Source organism: Trichosurus vulpecula, chromosome 3, assembly GCF_011100635.1.
Source record: "Trichosurus vulpecula isolate mTriVul1 chromosome 3, mTriVul1.pri, whole genome shotgun sequence".
Lineage (NCBI taxonomy): Eukaryota > Metazoa > Chordata > Mammalia > Diprotodontia > Phalangeridae > Trichosurus > Trichosurus vulpecula.
The window spans coordinates 259801995-259819577 of NC_050575.1; the positions used below are offsets into that span (position 1 = coordinate 259801995).

Consider the following 17583-nt stretch of genomic DNA (forward strand, 5'->3'; position numbering starts at 1 on the left):
TGGTGGGAAGTAGGAAGTGAAAAATGCCTAGCGTCAACATAACTTTGTGAAGCAGATAATACCACAGACCAACAAACATGTACTTAGCACCCACCTGGGCAGAGCCCTGAGTTGCTGCTGAGGGGCTTGGAGGGGTGAGGTATAAAACTTCAGGAAGGCATCTCCCTGCTTCGGCACAGAGAACCGTAATACACAACATTAAATGACAAGTGAACTACAAAGGTGCAAAACAAAATTTGATCTCAGATTGGAGGGGGACCCACCCTCAGGAAGATCCAGGAAAGCTTCCTAGAAAAGGTGGCATCTGAACTGAAAGTTTAAAGGATAGATAGAGATTCAGCAGAGAAAGATGGGGAGGTACATTCCAGGCATGGGGAAAAGTGTGAGCCAAGGTACAGGGGTGCTGAGAGAAGTCATCTTTGGGTGCAGGGCAGGAGTTCTTCACCTTTTTTATGTCATGGACCCCTTTGGCAGTCTGGTGAAGCCCATGGGGATGCGTTCTCAGAATAGTGTTTGTTGCCTACATTTGTAACTGAAGGAAATATTAAATTTCAATTCAAGGTTAGTGAAAATACAGATGTATTTTTTCCCATTCAGATTTACGGGATCCCCCCTCCTTGAAATCTGGTCCATGAACCCCAGATCAAAAACCACTGGTGTATAGAGTTACAGTTTGGCTGAGAGTAATATGGGATAGGGCATGCCATGGTCAAGTGAACGGATGAATGGATGGATTGGTGAATAAATGAATGAATTTTTAAAAAGCTTTTATTCAGTGTTTCCTAGATGCCAATTGCTGCTCTAGGTGCTGGGATACCAATATGAGAATCAGGATAGTTCTTGCCCTCAAGGAGCTTACATTCTAACAAAAGAAAACAACACATATAGGAGAGTGGTGGCCAGAGAGGCATGTTTCAGTCCCTCATGTCATAGATGTGATGAGTGCAGTCAAAGGGCAATTAATTCACATGTCCTTTCTAGAAACAGGAGGGTTGATTTGATTACTATGAAGATGCCCCTTAAAGCACAAATATTGAATTGTTACCTTTGTACCAGCATCCCAGGAACCCTTCTGTTAAAATCTTGAGCTGTGTTCATACTGGAGCCACTGCTTAACCTGCATATTCATTCCCGTGCCCCAGGCTCTAGGCACCTTAGCAGAGCTTCCTGCCTGGCACCAAAGAGCCTCATGGTTATTCTTCAGCACATGCCCTGCTCTGCCAGCAGAGGTAGAGAGGGCTTGCTTTTCAACACTGCCTGGTGCTCTGCTTACCCATTCTGGGTCTTCTTGGCAAAGATTTCCTCCAAAGACGCCTGCTTACTCTTGTCTGTTCCTGCCCCTTTGCACAGTATGGAACCATCAAGACTCCAAGAATGATATTAAACCTGGGATCGACCCAGCGGCATTACTGAAAGGGAGTTACATTGTGTTGTGTCATTGTGCTTTTCTTGTTGGTTCCAGGGGCCAGCAGCAACACAGTCCTGTGTATCCTTTACACCATCATCCAGGCAATGACCTCAAGAGCCTGGGGCTGAGGAGGAGGAAGAAGAGGAGGAGAGGAACTGCACTGTGTTGCCAGGAACCCTTGATGCTTTGGGGAACCAGGAGGTTGTAGGATGACTACACCTCAGATCCACATAGAAGAAGTAGTAGGTGAAGAAGGAGGGTACTTAGGGGCAGCCCCTCCTCCTGACGACCACCTTCTGAGCCTGAAAGTCCTCACAGAGAAACTGAGGCTGCAGACCCGGAGGCCTTCCTACCTGGAATGGCAGGCCAAGCTAGAGGAGCAGACATGGAATTTCCCCAGGTCTACTGATGAGCAGGAGGGGAAAGAACCAAGGAAATCCAGAGAAGAGGAGTTGCCTCCCCTAAGGAAGCTGCAACAGCAGCTACATGGGAGTAACAGCCAGGACCAGCCACCTCTGACCACTAGAAAACTGGATAGCTTTGAGAGCATTGATGAAGCTTTGCATTGGCTAAGGAAGGAACTGGTGAGTGGTCTGCCTTTCAAACCGTTTTAGGAAAAGAAAAGATATTGGCTCAACCAAAAAAAAAAAGAATAAATAAATAAATGGACGCCTACTATGTTCCTCTTAGGGGAAAAATAATCATTTTCAAATTGAACAAGTCACTTTGGATGGTATGTCCACATCCATGAAAATAGAGAAGACAGGTTCATTCGCACCCATTTTTGTTCTATCCCAAGAAATTATGTAGCAAGCTGTTTCTAGAAATCAGGGTGCCTAGTGCCCTTGTAAAACTCTGTTCTTTTTGGCCACAGTGACTCTGTCCCTCCCTGCCCCCAACTAGCCTTCTCGCCTTCAACCAGACTTTTAGCATCCCTAGTCCAACCCCTTTAGGGCCACTGTGATGGTAGCGAAAAGGTACAGCAGAAAGAGCACAGAAGTTGGATTTGAAGACCAGCACTCAAGGGAGACAGTGTGGTACAGTGCAAAGACTATTGGATTAAAATCCACACTCTGTTCCTTAGTATTTGTGTGTCTTTGGTCAAGTCAGCTAATCTCTGTAGATCCCAATTCCTAATCAAGTGAGAGGGTTGGGGACTAGAGGACCTCTGATTTTTTTTTTGTTGTTGGGTTGTTTCAGTCTTGTCCAACTCTCTGTGACCCCATTTGGGGTTTTCTTGGCAAAGATACTGCAATGGTTTGCCATTTCCTTCTCCATCTCATTTTACTGATGAGGAAACTGAGGCAAACAGAGTTAAGTGACTTGCCCAGAGTCCCACAGCTAGTGAGTGTCTGAGGCCAGATTTGAACTCAGGTTCTTCTGACTCCAGCTCCAGAGCTCTATCCTAGTCGCACAAAAGGCAAAGATTAATTCTGAACCTATGATTCTATGATCCTAACTCACACTGTGCCATTGACTAGCTCTGTGACCTTGGGCTTTATTCAGTTGATTCAACGGAGATAACCATTCTTGGACCGTTTGCCTATCTCTCAGGGTTGTTGGGAGTCTCATTAATGAGGCTGATTATAAATGAGAGGTGCTTTTGAATATGCTCTATGAATGAGTTATAGTTAACCAGAATACTCTATTTCCCACCCCCCTCCCGCACCATCACTTTCATTGAGGTTTTTCTGTAGCATTCTAAAGCCAGATAATAATGACTACTTTATCTGCCAATGGGGAATTAGAGCTGGTCTTCAATGCAGGCTAAGTAGACAGCTGCCTCCATGGTCTGATTTAAGAAGGTTCTGAAAAACATATTACGTATGGAGCCTTCATCCAGGCCAATTAGCTTTCCCGAGGAGGGTTTTAAGCCTTGTGTTAACTGGGAGGGAGTAAACCCTTAGGTAACAACAGCATTAGCAGGGATTAATTTAGCTGATTCACCATAAAACCCTTTTTGTTTCAGGCTTGCTGTGGAAAATCCTGCCAGCCTTTATGTCTTAGTATGCAAAGCTTAATGAACAGAGAGGTGAATCTCTCTGCAAGTTTCACTGGGACTTGGGTTCTCTTATTTATTTTTTTTTTATTGGACCTGTGCTTTCACTTGTGTAGGGACCTCCGGATGCTAATATAGGTCTGAAACTAGTTTTCCGCGTGCTCTTTTTAGAGTTGCTTAGGGCAGTGAGAGGTTAAGTGGCCTGCCATTGGTCACAGGGCCACTGTCTTTCAGAGGCAGAACTTGAACCCAGGTGTTCCTGAACCCTTCATGAACCTCCATCCACTATCTACTATCCATATTGTTCTCCAGGTATCATTATGAACATTAATTCTCCCTGTAGATGTAGGGGCAGACAGAGAGAAGGTATCAGAGCCTGGTCTGAATTTGTACTTACCTCAGGACCCCACATTCCTCATACCAGCTTGTTATTTGTCTCTCTCCATCTCTCTCAAGCTAGAGAACAGGCAAAAAAAATCATATTATTTTATAGTCCAGCCCTTTAGGTCATTGTCTATCATGGTTTGATTTTTACGTAAGAGATTTTATTTTTAATTATGTTTTATATCCTCCACAATCCCAAAACATAAGAAGTCAAAACTTGCCTTCTTTTTTTTGAGGGGGGAAGGCAGGGCAATTGGGGTTAAATGATTTGCCCAAGGTCACACAGCTAGTAAGTGTGTCAAGCATCTTAGGTTAGATTTGAACTCAGGTCCTCCTGACTCCGGGGCCATTGCTCTACTCACTGCACCACCTAGCTGCCCCCCCAAAACTTGCCTTTTGAGGCTTTGAAGGACAGGGAGTCAAAGGTCTGGGTTTAGGACCCAACTCTCCCACTAAATAGCTATAGGAATTTGGGCAGGTCACAAACTCTCCGAGCCCCAAGTTTTCTCTTTTGCAAAATAAAGTTTAGATTAGAATGATTATCTGTAAGGTGCTTTCCAGTTTTAACATTTTCCAATCAACAGCCCTGATGAATTCTCCACCCAAGTGAAAACCTACAAAGCAACTTTTAATATATGCAGGTTGATTTCACCTCCAGCCTTCAGATCCACATGTTGAAAAGTCAGGCTTTATATTAAATTGTACCCCACAAGCATACATGAGAAGAGTCTGAGGAGGAGGCAACTTGAAAGTTTTCTAAGTGCCTGGAGAAAGTCAAACGTTAGGTGGATAATTGACTGTAGGTAATTCCTGATATGTAACAGGTGTGGATAGATAGATAGATAGATAGATAGATAGATAGATAGATAGATAGATAGATAGATAGATAGATGATAGATACACGGTTACATATAAAAACACAAATAATTGATGATGTAATCTTGGATAGAAAAAAAAGCTCTGTTTATACAATCTGAATCATTTCAAAGATGTGATCCCCATGGAGAGGTCAGGGTATTTGTAAGAATTAAATTATGGTGTTTCTTTTGTGAAACTATGAATATTATTGAATCTATGCTTCTCTTTTGCATATGAGGAGCTAGGTGGCAAAGTGAATGGAGTGCCGCCTGGAATCAGGAAAATCTGGGTTCAAAGTTGGTCTCAGACACTTTAGTAGATGTGTGACTCTGGGCAAGTTAGCTAACTGTTTACTTCGGTTTTCTCATCTGTAAAATGAGCCGGAGAAGAAAATAGCAGACCGCTCCAGTATCTTGCCCAAGAAAAGCCCAAGTGGGGTCACAGAGAGTCAGATATAACTGAAATGACTGAACAGCAACAGACCACAGCTCTGGAAACATATAGCCTCCCTAGAACCCAATTCAGGTAGAAGTAGGAATGGATCATGGTATTGATAATACCTAAATGAGAAAAAATTCTGAGGAAATTTAAGTCCTCTCTACAAATGGCTAGTCCTCTCTTGGTTCTCTTGGCTTCCTTCTTATTGGGTTTACTGGATGGACTGAGCTAAGCCCAGTAAAGCAGTAAAGCTCATCATTCTGCCCTTTTGTGATATTAGTCCAGAGGTTCACACACACACACACACACGCACACACACACACACGCACACACACACCCACCATCCCCAAATCCATCTTTCCTCATGTCTGAGTACACTCGATATAAAGCCCAGCCCCTCTTCACCTCCCTTAGGTAATATTTGTAAAATGCTTAGCCCTTTAGGTACACAGCAGATGCTTAATAAATGCTTGTTCCTTTCCCTTCTTTCACTCCAAACTATAACTGCTTTTCCTGGGGACATTTGTATAAGAAGGAAAGAGCCTATACATAGATCCTTTTGGTAAGCAAGCTGATGCTAAAAGAAATCTTTCAAGTAATCAGATGTTGATTTAGCACAGTCACTACCTGAATATGGTTTGGGACATTTTAAGGTTAAATTAATTTCAATGAAGAAAATGTAACATTCCCCCTATGACTTAATACTAATCAATCCACCCTTCTTTTCCCTCTGAGAAGCTCTGCCCCTTCCCCCATATGAACAATCTTTTATAACATATATTATAGTTAGGTAAAACAAAGCAGTATGTTGGCCATGTCTGAGAATATGCCTCCAGTCTATGACCTTTCTACCAAGAAGTATCTTTCTTCCCGAAACACATTCCCCTGTGATTTGGGATTGGGATAGCTAACTATTCTGGATGATGTTCCTTCTTGCCACTTGTAATAGCAGCATAATTCTCAGCCAATCCCAAATCCTCCTAATCAATGGCAGTATTTTGTTGTTACAAATATACCTTCGCACCTATTATCTGCCTAAATTACTGCCAATATCACTGCGACTGAGAGTATATAAGTTTCAAAGTCCAGAGATCATTAGCTTCCCTCAAAAAAAAAAGATTTTCAAGTTTTCCCTACTTTTTCACCACTCCCCATAAACTCTGTTTCCTGGATAGACCCTAGAAGAAGCTGATGACACTGATTCAAGAACCAGAATAAATTTGATTTCAGGATATTTTCCTAACAAGTTCAGAGGCAAGACCTCATTGGACCCCAGTTTCCTCACCTCTAAAATGAGGGGCATAGGCTATCTTTGAGGACCCTTGTGGCTCTAAAATTCTATGGATCAGTGAATGAACTCTGAGGTCCCTCCTAGCTCTAACTTTCTATGTTCTGTGTTGTAAGGTCCTTCCTAGCTCTGATATTAGGTGGTCCTATAAGTTCTTTTTTTTCTTATTTAATATTTTATTTTTTCCCAATTACATTACATTCCCATTACAATCGCATTACAAAAAATTACATTTTTTTTCAAATTTTGAGTTCCAAATTCTTGCCCTTCATTGAGAAGGCAAGCAATTTGACATAGGTTATACATGTGTAGTCATGCAAAACATTTCCATATAATTCATTCTGTGAAAGGAAACACAGACAACTCCCCCACCACCACCAAAATAAAGTATTTTTCAATCTGCACTCAGGCTCTGCCAGTTCTTTCTCTGGAGATGTATAGTACCTTTCATCATAAGTCGTACAGAATTGTCTTTGATAATTGTATTGCTAAGAATAGTTAAGTCATTCACAGCACATCATCATACAGTGTTGCTGTTACTGTGTACAATGTTCTCCTGGTTCTGCCCATTTCACTTTGCACCAGCTCACGTAAGTCTTTCCAGATTTTTCTGAGAGCATCCTGCTCATCATTTCTTAAAGCAATAGCATCCCCTCATAATCATATACAACAACTTGGGCATCCCCTCAATTTCCAAGTCTTTGCCACCACTAAAGGAACTGCTACAAATATAAATAAATATTTTAGTATACATAGGTCCTTTTCCTTTTTGTTTTTTCTATCTCTTGGGATACAGACCTAGTAGTGATATTGCTTGGTCAAAATTATGCATGGCTTTATAGCCTTTTAATCATAGTTTCAAATTACTCTCCAGATCGGCTGAATCAGTATACAACTTCACCAAAAGTACATTAATGTATTGATTTTCCCACATCCCTTCCAACATTTGTCATTTTCCTTTTTCTGTCATATTAGCCAATTGGACAGCTGTGAGGTAGTAGTTCATTAATTTGCATTTCTCTAAACAATAATGATTTAGAGCATTTTTTCATATGACTATAGATAGCTTGATTACTTTGTCTGAAAATTGCCTGTCCGTATCTTTGACCACTTATCAATTGAGGAATGGCTCTTATTTCTATAAATTTGATTTAGTTTTCTATATCTTTGAGAAATGAAGTCTTTATTAGAAAAACTCACTGTAAAAACTTTTTTTTCACAGTAATGATTACCAACTGTGTCTTTCCCTCCATCCTATTTTCCTTCTGTTTATCCTAACCTCTCTCTCCTTTTACCCTGTCCATTCTCAAAAGTGTTTTGCTTCTGACTTTTACCTCCCCCAAACTACCCTCCCTTCTTTCAGCTCCACTCCCCCTCCCTTCTCTTATGCCCAGTTTGTAAATAGCTCAAAATGTCAGATGAAGCAGTTCATGTTTGATCCTAGAGGTAAGAAGGTGCCACAGGAGTTTATTGGGGTGAGGGGCCAAGATGGTCAGAACTACACTTTAGGAAATCACTTTGGTCGATTAGAATGTGGTGTGAAAGACTTAACGGAAGGAAACCAGTTAGAAAGTGATTGAAATAGTTCAGGCAAGGGGTGATAAGGATATGAACTAGGATGGAAGTGGTGTAGAGAAAGGGACATAGGAAAGACTTGTGGAGATAGAAATAGCAAGATTTGGCGACCGATTCGATATGTGAGGTGAGCGAGAGTCAGGAATTGAGGATGACTCCAAGGCTGCAAATCTGGGTGACCGGAAGGGTATGGGTGCCCTGGACGTGAAGAAGGAAAGTTTGGAAGAGGCGTATCCTTGCAGGGAGGGAGAAGATAATGAATTCTGTTTTGGAAATATTCAGTTTTCAAATGCAGGAAATGCAATTTTCAAACCTTGTATAAAGGCTTTGTTCTGGCCCGGCTTTGAACCTACATTTTAAAAATCAGCAAAATGTGTTTAAAATTAATTTATTATATTTTAATCCCCACATGAAGCTTTTTCTCTGTACTTGGATGGGTCTCACCTACTAGGGTTTAGGACCATTTCCAAACTGGACCATCTAGGTATATGGACTTCAGTAAGTAGCTATCTAGAAGGAGGATGAAAGATTGGAGTCTGAAATGTCCACTCCATCATTGGTATGTTGTGTCTATGTGGCGCTCAACCACTAACTACACTGAACTTGTGGGCGAACTGACTAGGTAACTTGGTGCAGGTATAGAATACATGCCTTGGAAAGACAGTAAATGAGCAATCTTATGAAAGAATGCTCAATTTGGAGTCAGAGGACCTGGGTTCAAATCCTGTCTTTGGTGAATTGTACTATTTTCTTTCTTTTTTTTTCTTTTTAACTATTTTGTTATTTCTTTACTATTTCTGTGACTTTGGGCAAGTCACTTAAGCCCCCTTAGCCTCATTTTTCTCATCTGTAAAATGACTGAGTTGGAGTAGATGGCCTCTGAGGTCCCTTCAGGCTCTGGATCTAGTGTCTGAGCCTAAGGCTTGTAGATTCAGAAAATTCAGGGCCATTTAAACACTCGTCCTCCAATGGGAGTGCCTCTTTATGTCTTAAGGGCTCTGCACTCGACCCCGACCCCACCGAGTCCTTCAGCAGATATCCCTGCCATGCTCAGTTTTTGCTCCCCTTTGATTTTCTGTATCATGGACTCCTTTCATAATCTGGTGATCGCTTTTATCAGAATAGTGCTTTTAAAAATAAGTAAATAAAATACATAGGATTACCAAAGAAACCAACTGCATCAAAGGATAGTCGTCGTTTTAAGTTTACAGACCCCAGGTTAAAAACCCCTTGGAATGTCTTTGAGCCTTCACCAGCCCTGCCAATAAGGGAGTTTCTTCTTGGTAGAATGTTAGTATAAGGAAAGGACAATCTACAGGATTACAGATTTAGAGGTGGAAGAGACCTCAAAAGCCATCTAGTCAAATCTAGCAGTGACAGAGGTAGAATTTGAACCCAGGTCCAGCCACCTAGTGTTCTTCCCACTGTCATTTATCAGGAATTGTATACCAAGACAGTTTTAGGGACAGGAGACTAAGGTTTAATTTCTATGATGGCGTTAACTTTACAGTAATAGGATGTCTATTCTGAGGCCAGAGAACTTTGACCTGGAGGGCCAAAAAGCTCTAGATTTGGAGTCAGAAGTCTTGGGTTTGAATCATGCCTCTGCACATAATACCCATGTGACTTTGGGAAAGTCGGTTCCCCTTCAGCTCTGTTTCCTGATCTGTAATACAAGGAGATTAGGCTCTCTACTGGCTCCCTGAGCTTCAGCTTCTGTGATCTGTTGCTCCTAGTAGCTACAGGCACAATTCTTTACCAGGCAACTTCAAAGCCCTAACTGGTTCCCTGAAGCTGATTTACAGCCTCACCATTCCCCCAGACTTTAGGCCTGTGTGAGCAGGTGTTGTGCAATTCTGCATGCTCTAGTCTGCCCAGGTTGCTGGAAAGCATCACCGCCAGCTCTCCGCTCATCATCTTGTCAGGCTTCGGGGGTGATGCAGCCAGTGTCAAATGGGGAGATGGGACACAGCAGGAGGGCTCCAGCAGGAAGACTACAGAGGAAGGGCAAGGGTCAGAGATGGCTGGACTCTCTGTCCTTGCTCTCAAGCTGAGCCTGGAATCCAGAACATTCATGGAGAGAATTCAATCAAACTTTGGCTCTGGCCTCTGACCAGTCCTGTGTTCATCATCCAGATTCCCACAGGCTTCTTCCCTAAGCAGGTTAGAGTTTAACTCAAAATAAAAGAGGCTTTTCTCTCCTTTTTCTTTGAGCTTGGACTGAAATGGACCTCTTGTCAGAATGATAAAGAGAGAGGGGGAGGCAGGAAGGGGGGAGAGAAAGAGACAGAGAGAGAGAGAGAGAGGAGAGAGAGAGAGAGAGAGAGAGAGAGAGAGAGAGAGAGAGAGAGGGAGGGAGAGGAGAAGAAAAGGGGAAAGGAAGAGAAGAGAAAGAGAAGGGAGGGAAGAAGAAAGGAAAAGAAGAGGGGGAAGAGAAAGGAGAGAAAGGGGAAGAGGAGGACAGAGGGAGAGTTAGAAAAGAAGAGGGGAAGAGGAGAGGGAGAAGCAGAAATAGAAGCAGAAAGGAAGAGAAAAGAGAGAGGGAGAGATTAGGAGAAGGGTGATAGGAAGTGAGGGAAGAGAGAGGGAAAGAGAAAAAGAGGAAGAAGAGTGATGGGAAGTGAGGAATAGAGAGGAGAAAGGAGAGAGGGAGAGAGAGAAAGGTAGAGATAGGGAAAAGAGTGATGGGAAAGAGAGAGAAAGAAGAGGAAAGGGGAGAAAAGAAGGGAAAAGAGGAGGGAGGAAGCAGGAAGACAAAGGAAGGAGAAGGAGAGGGAAGATAGAGGATGTGGTGAAGAAGGAGAGGGAAAGGAGAAAGCTTATGATTTCTACGTCAGAGATGTCAAACACGTGAGTCCTGGGAGAACCAAATTAAAATGTAATTGGGTAATATTTAAGAAAATAAATAAAAATACCACAGAATATAGATAATGTTAATACATGGTATTCTAAGTCAATATGCTTCTGCAAGGATCCTTATGTAGGGTTCAATGGCCCCATTTGTGGTTTAGTTTGACATCCCTGGTCTACATGATGCCAAAATATAGATCAAAACAGAAAAAAATAAATAAATCACCCATCTACATGTTTTATGCTAAACATCTGGCTGTCTAAGGATTTTTTTTAACCCAGGTGTCTTGAATCATATAGATACAGTCTCAGAGGGTCTTGAAAGTTTCCAGTAAGATGAAAAGGAGACCCAGGAAGTTTCCCTCTCCCACTCATTTCTGACAACTATAAAATTCTCCCTGAGGCTGTGTCTACATAGTGCCAAACACTTGGATGAAAAGATGGAAAAATCCCCTTGGTAGTCTCTTTAGCGTCTTTATTTCTAGAACCTGTTGTGTTAGGACTCATAACTAGGCAAATATTAGCCTCATTATGAGGAGCAGCATTGATGAAAGAGCTCACGAAAGCTCACTGAATTTGGAATCCAAGGATGGAGCTTACAATCTGACTCTGTTACAGCCTATGCAGTCTTGAGTAAGTCACTTGACTTCCTCTTCTGTCAAATGAGCAAGTGGTACTAGATGACCTCTGCTCCAAGTCTGTGATCCTTGATGTGGAAACAGCCCAGAATTAAAAGTCCCAGCATCTGGCCATGTTCCCATCAGCTGTAGCACTGCTCCCCTCAAAGCCACATTTTTCGAATATCTAAGAGGAGGCTGGACTCTCCAATGCACAGCTCACTTTCTATTGAACCCATTCTTCCTTTTAATTTCCCTATTTCTGTCTAGGGCACCACCATCTTCTAGCTCCGCCATGTTTGCAACATAAGAGTCAGCACTCTCATACCACATATCCTGTAAGATATCAAGTCTTATGGATTCTACCACCTCAACATCTCTGGCATCTGCTCCTTTCTGTTCACACAAGCACCACTTTTGCTAAGGCCCTCCTCACCTGGACTGTTGCAGTAGCCTCCCAACTGGTCTTACTTCTCCCAACCTCTCTCCTCTGTGATTCATCCTCTACACAGCTGCCAAACTGATATTCCTAAAGCACATCTCTCCCCGTATCACATTCCTTCCCAAAAGCTTCAGTGGCTCTCTAGTGCCTCCAGGATAAAATGCAAACTCCTCTCTTTGGCCTTTAAAGCCCTCCACAATCTGGTCCCAGCCTATTTTTCCATTTTACCTATTTCCAGCCTCCCTCCCCCATGCACACACCCTCTACACTCTAGCCAAACTGAACCACCTGCTATTCCCAAAAGACAGCTTCCCCCATGCCTGTAACATCTTCCTTTCTCACATCTGTCTTTTGGAACCCTTCTCTTCCTTCAAGGCTCACTGAAAGTGCGATGCCTTTCCAGAAGCCTTTTCTGGCTTCCCCAGTTGTTAGTGCTTTTCATGAACTGCGTAGTTCACAGAATCACAGAATTTTAGAGTTTGAAGATATTTGGGGCTAAATGTATTCTCTAAAGGGAATCCTCCCCTGTACCATACCCAAGAAATGGTTGTCCAGACTCTGATCAAAGACTTTCAGAAAACACTATTCTATTGCAACAGGTCTCCTGCCTCCTGCCTTAAGATAAGGGGAGAAAAATGTCATTCCACTGTTCTAGGTCCCCTGCCTAGTCTCCAGCTTTTCACAGGAAGGGGAGAAGCACCATTTCCACTGCGCCAGATCTCCAGCCTCCTGCTGGAAGAAAAGAATGCCATTCCTTTGGGCACCAGTCTCCTGTCTTTAGAGTAAGGGGAGAACACTCCATCATGCCTGGTCTCTTGCCTCCCTCACGGAGAAGAGAAACACCATGTTCAATCAAGTACCAGATTCCTTCCTTCCAGGGAAGAGGAGAAAGGCCATTATATCATATCTTGAGCCTCACCTCCCGCCTTGGAGGAGTAACACCATTCCTCCAAATCCCAGAACTTGTCCCCCTCCTACCTGAACTGCCTAAGGCCAAACCCCTATGGGCAATATAATGAAAACCCACCTGAACTGATTGCTCAATGATTAACACACTTCCCCGGTGTTATACCCTCACCCATACCAGTGATTCGAACGTGGGCTGTCATGAAAACCCCATTCTCCAATCCGCACTGCCTAATCCTTCATTCCCATTCCCCTCAACCCAACCCATCCACCCATCCAAAGCTACTCCTTCCACTGTGCTCTCTGGAATGCCTCTCCATAGGTAATAGACTTGCTTTAATCTTAAATCCTTTTCCTTTCCCATGCCTTCCATCTTCTGGCTCTCAGAGAAGCCTGTCTCCTTCCTGATCGCATAGCATCCCTGGCTGTACTTTCACTCATCCCCCTGACTAATTATTCAAGGTAGGGGGCTTGGAATATCCTTTCTTCCTACTGCCATTTCCAGGTTCTCCTTTTCCATCATCACTCAGTAACCTCTCCTCCTTGGAGGTTCATTCAGTCCATATCTCCCACCCAAAGTTCTGGTAGCTATTGTCTACAGACCTCCAGGTCACTCCGCTCTCTTCCTCAGTGAGTTCAGTACTTGACTCACAGTCTTTCTCTTCTCATCGACTCCTGCCCACATGCTAAGGAACTTCAACCCTATCTGTTTCTACCCTCACAAACACCCTGACCTCATCATTCGGTTTACTCATCTTACATGACCTAATCCTCCACCCCACTTCCTCCAAACACAAAGCTGGCTGTAACCTTGATCTTAACCATCATCCACAAATGCACCATTTCCATATTCATGAGCTCTGAAATTTCCTTATTCAGATAATCACAGTCTGTATTTCCACCGCTCTCTGCCTTGTAGTCCCAAACCCTGTTCATCCACACATGACCTTCAATCCCTACATCAGCTACACTCTCCTCCCTTCCTCATCTTGACTCTTGGTGAGCCAGTTCAGCTCCATCCTGTCCTCTTGCCCCTTATCCTACCACTGATCTTGCCCTGCCAAGTTTCAGCCTTGGATTACTCCCACCATCCGCTACTTCACTCCTACACACATACTACTGGACAAAGTTGGAGAAGATCATGAAACAAGCTGACTAGATCCACTGCAAATTTGTGTTATAAAACATCAGTTTGGCTCTACCTATGACAAGGTAATCATTTTACATCTCCCTAAGTAACCCACTGGGGACAACTAGGTGGCACAGTGGATAGAGAGCTGGGCCAGAAGTCAGGAGAGCTCATCTTCCTGAGTTCAAAACCTGCCCCTATTAGATTGTAAACTCCTCCAGGGCAGGGACTGTTTCTACTTTCGTTGTGTCTTCAGTGTTTAGCACAATGCCTAGCACAGTAGGAACTTAATAATTGCTTGTTGACTTTCGAGAAGACAACAAAGTCCCACACACTTAGGACAGCCACAGGGAGCTAAACTGCCTATTCCCCCAACACAGTAAGATTTTAAACTTCTTTCACCAAGTCAATTACAGTAATTAAAGATTTAGCTGGAGAATAATCACACCCCTAAGAACCAAGTAAATGCTATTATCTCTCCTCTGAAAAAATCTGTCACACCAAGATGGGACGTGCCTTTCCTCAGGCCACTTTTGCTCAGGCTACAGGGGGAGTGAGCAATTAGGAAATCAGCCCATTCCATATTCCCATAATGGACCAGGAATGGGGTGAAAAAATAATTTGGAAAATTAATAATCACCAAGTAGCATACCTTAGGAACAAGCCTTGTCCCAAGGGTAAGGCTTAAAACACAAATTCTGGCAAGAACTCAGGTTCTTTATCCTGGCCAGGAGAAAAAAATAGAAGCCAGGTATAACAGAAAACATCCTATAATCAGGCTACTCAGTCTAAGGCAGTCCAATCCAAACACTGCTTTAGTAAATACTTACTATACAAGTCATTAACATTGCTGGGTTTTGGTTTCCCTACCTGTAAAATGAAACTTCTAAAGCCCCTGTTAGCTGTAACCAGGTATGGTGCATTGCTATTAACTACCTGTGTGAGCCTGAGCAAAGGTTTTTCCTTGATCTGTCTGTGAAATGGACAGAATAGAGATTGGGTTGAAATCACTCTGTCCTCCTAAAGATTGCATTGTTCTTAACAATATAGGTTTTCTTAAGCTGTCTCCAAAACCGAAGGGACAGTGGGAGCAGGAAAACATACTTTAGCTTCCCTGATGGCTTGAGCCACTGTCTGGCACCCCAAGATGCTTTGTTCAAATCCATTTGGCTCCAGCACCAGGCAGGTTCACCATTAACAAAAGTGTACCACATAGCTTAGCCATGACTTCACAAAATCAGCAGAATAATTGCTCTCTGCAAGTCGAGGCAGAGTAAATAGTAAAGAAGAACTCAGGAAATCTGGGACAGTCAGCAAGCCCAGGTAGTGAGGGAGCCTGTTTTGCCCCAAGGTCACAGCTCTAGGACCAAAGCACACCAGAGCTCAAGCATCCCTGAGGAAAGTATGACATCTAGAATGTATAGGGGAGGGACACAAGTCTTCAAGGCTTGACTTGTTCCCCAGCAGGTGAATGTTTAAAAAATGAGATAATGCATGCAAAGCATTTAGCAAATGTTAAGGCTATGTATGAATGTCAGCTGAGAGAGGGAGTGTAGCCTATGGAAAGCGAAGTTGGAATCTGAGCACCTCAGTATAAATCTTGCATATGCTACTCGCTACCTGTGTGACCTTGGAAAAGTCACTTAACTAATATGAGTCTCAGTTTACTCATTTGTAAAATGGAGTTGGACTAGATGACCTCTGAGCTCCCTTCTACCTTTAAATTCTTATTTGACCTACAGTCCTTTCTTCTCTACATAACAGCTTATCTTTACAGAACGCTTAAGGTTTGAAAATTGTTTATATACATGATCTCATTCAATCCTTACAGCCTTCCTATGAAGAGGATAGTATTGTTATCCCCATGTTCCAGATAAGGCAACTGAGACTTAGAGGTTAAATGACTTGCCCATGGTCACACAGCTAGTAAGCATCAGAAGCAGGATTTGAACCTAAGTTTTCCAGGTTCCCAGGGCAGCAGAAAATCCTGCCTCTGATGCTTACTAGATATGTGACCTTGGGTAAGTCACTTAACCTTGTTTGCCTCAGTTTCCTCATCTATAAAATGAGCTGCAGAAGGAAATGGTAGACCACTCCAGTATCTCTGCCAAGAAAACCCCAAATGGGGTCATGAAGAGTCAGACATTGCCTAGCTGTGTGACCCTGGGTGAGTCATTTACCTGTCTACTCCAGTTTCCTCAACTATGAAATGAGGATAATGATAGCACTTAGCTCCCAGGGCTGTTGTGAGGATTAAATGTGACGATAATGGTAAAGCATTTAGCATAGTGCCTGGCACATAATAAGCATTATATAAATGTTAGCTGTTATTATTATTAAATGAGATAATGGAGGTCCCCAAACAAGTGCGTCCCAAATGAAAGGCATTCTTACTAAAAAATCATTCCCCTTTCTCATATGGGGAATACTGACCCAATAAGAATGTTCTGTAAGATCACATCACATGTGATTGGTAGAAGAGGGTTTAGGACCCATCTTCGCCAATCTCCCAGGGTTTCCTGGGAATTTGCTACAATGGTGCATCCAGTATCTGTCTCCATTGCCAAGGCTGGGTCTCTGCTACTGTATCTGTCTTTGACCAGTGTCTGTTTTCAGCATGATATCTTGGTCTTTGTGCATCTAAAGCCCCTGCCGTTATTAAGTCTCCTCCCAGACAGGATAAGCTTCTCTTAGGAAAGAAGGAGCCTCTTGCTTACCACCAATCCTGTGCTGACTTTTGGCCCCAGGCAGAGATGCGGTTGCAGGATCAGCAGTTGGCCCGGCAGCTGATGCGCCTGCGCAGTGACATCAACAAGCTGAAGATTGAGCAGACCTGCCACCTCCACCGGAGGATGCTCAATGATGCCACCTACGAGCTGGAGGAACGGGATGAGCTATCTGACCTCTTCTGCGACTCCCCCTTGGCCTCCTCCTTCAGCCTCTCCACCCCGCTTAAGGTCATTGGAGTGACCAAGATGAACATCATAAACACCCGCAGGTTCTCCCTTTGCTAAGGAGAATGAGATGTGGAGGTCACCAAAAGGGGAGTGGTGGCAGTAAAGGGTTGGCAAGGGAGATACACAAGCTAGGATACCTGGCAGCAGCAGGGCAAGTCCCATGTGGAGGTAGAGAGGTTTCCAAGCAGGGCCAAGCTTCCCCAAGGAGCTTCCAGGTCCTGCTGATGACTGGGTTGTGCTGGGGTGACTTGGATCCACCAGAAATGAGAATCTAGCACTCTCAAGTAGATGTTAATGGGGTCATGGAAGCCTTCAAGACTTCTTATCCACTTAATATCTGAGTGATCCTTCTATAAAACTGCTTTACTAGTGATAATGCTATAAGAGATTGGTTCCTTCCAGCCTCTTACTGTAGCCTCCCCTCCATTCCATGCCCACGTGCCTGTGAAACAAATCACTGGTGCTATGACCAGGGCTCCCAAAGGGAGGAAAAAGTCTCCCTGCCCCAGGCACTGTGGCCCTACCCTTATCCCCGAAGGATCTCCATGGGTATCAGATATCATGTACCCCAAAAGTATAAGAGGGGATCCTTGTGCTTGGTGTACCCATCTCAGTGTCAATGTCCCCTCAGTGTTGACCCTAAAGTGCTCTCCATGTATTCAATTCAAATCGAATCAATCAATAAGCATCTATTAAGAACCTATTATGCTTGAGGTACTATGCTAGGCACAG

At 43.3% G+C, this 17583-nt stretch overlaps 1 protein-coding gene across 1 annotated transcript; it reads left to right on the forward strand.

Moving 5' to 3' along the window:
- The first annotated feature begins 1617 nt into the window (after positions 1–1617).
- Positions 1618–17369, forward strand: FAM167A (family with sequence similarity 167 member A). Its single transcript, XM_036751631.1, has 2 exons — positions 1618–1992; positions 16642–17369. The coding sequence occupies exons 1-2, from the start codon at positions 1618–1620 to the stop codon at positions 16906–16908; spliced, it is 642 nt and encodes a 213-aa protein (XP_036607526.1). The 3' UTR covers positions 16909–17369.
- Positions 17370–17583: the final 214 nt, after the last annotated feature.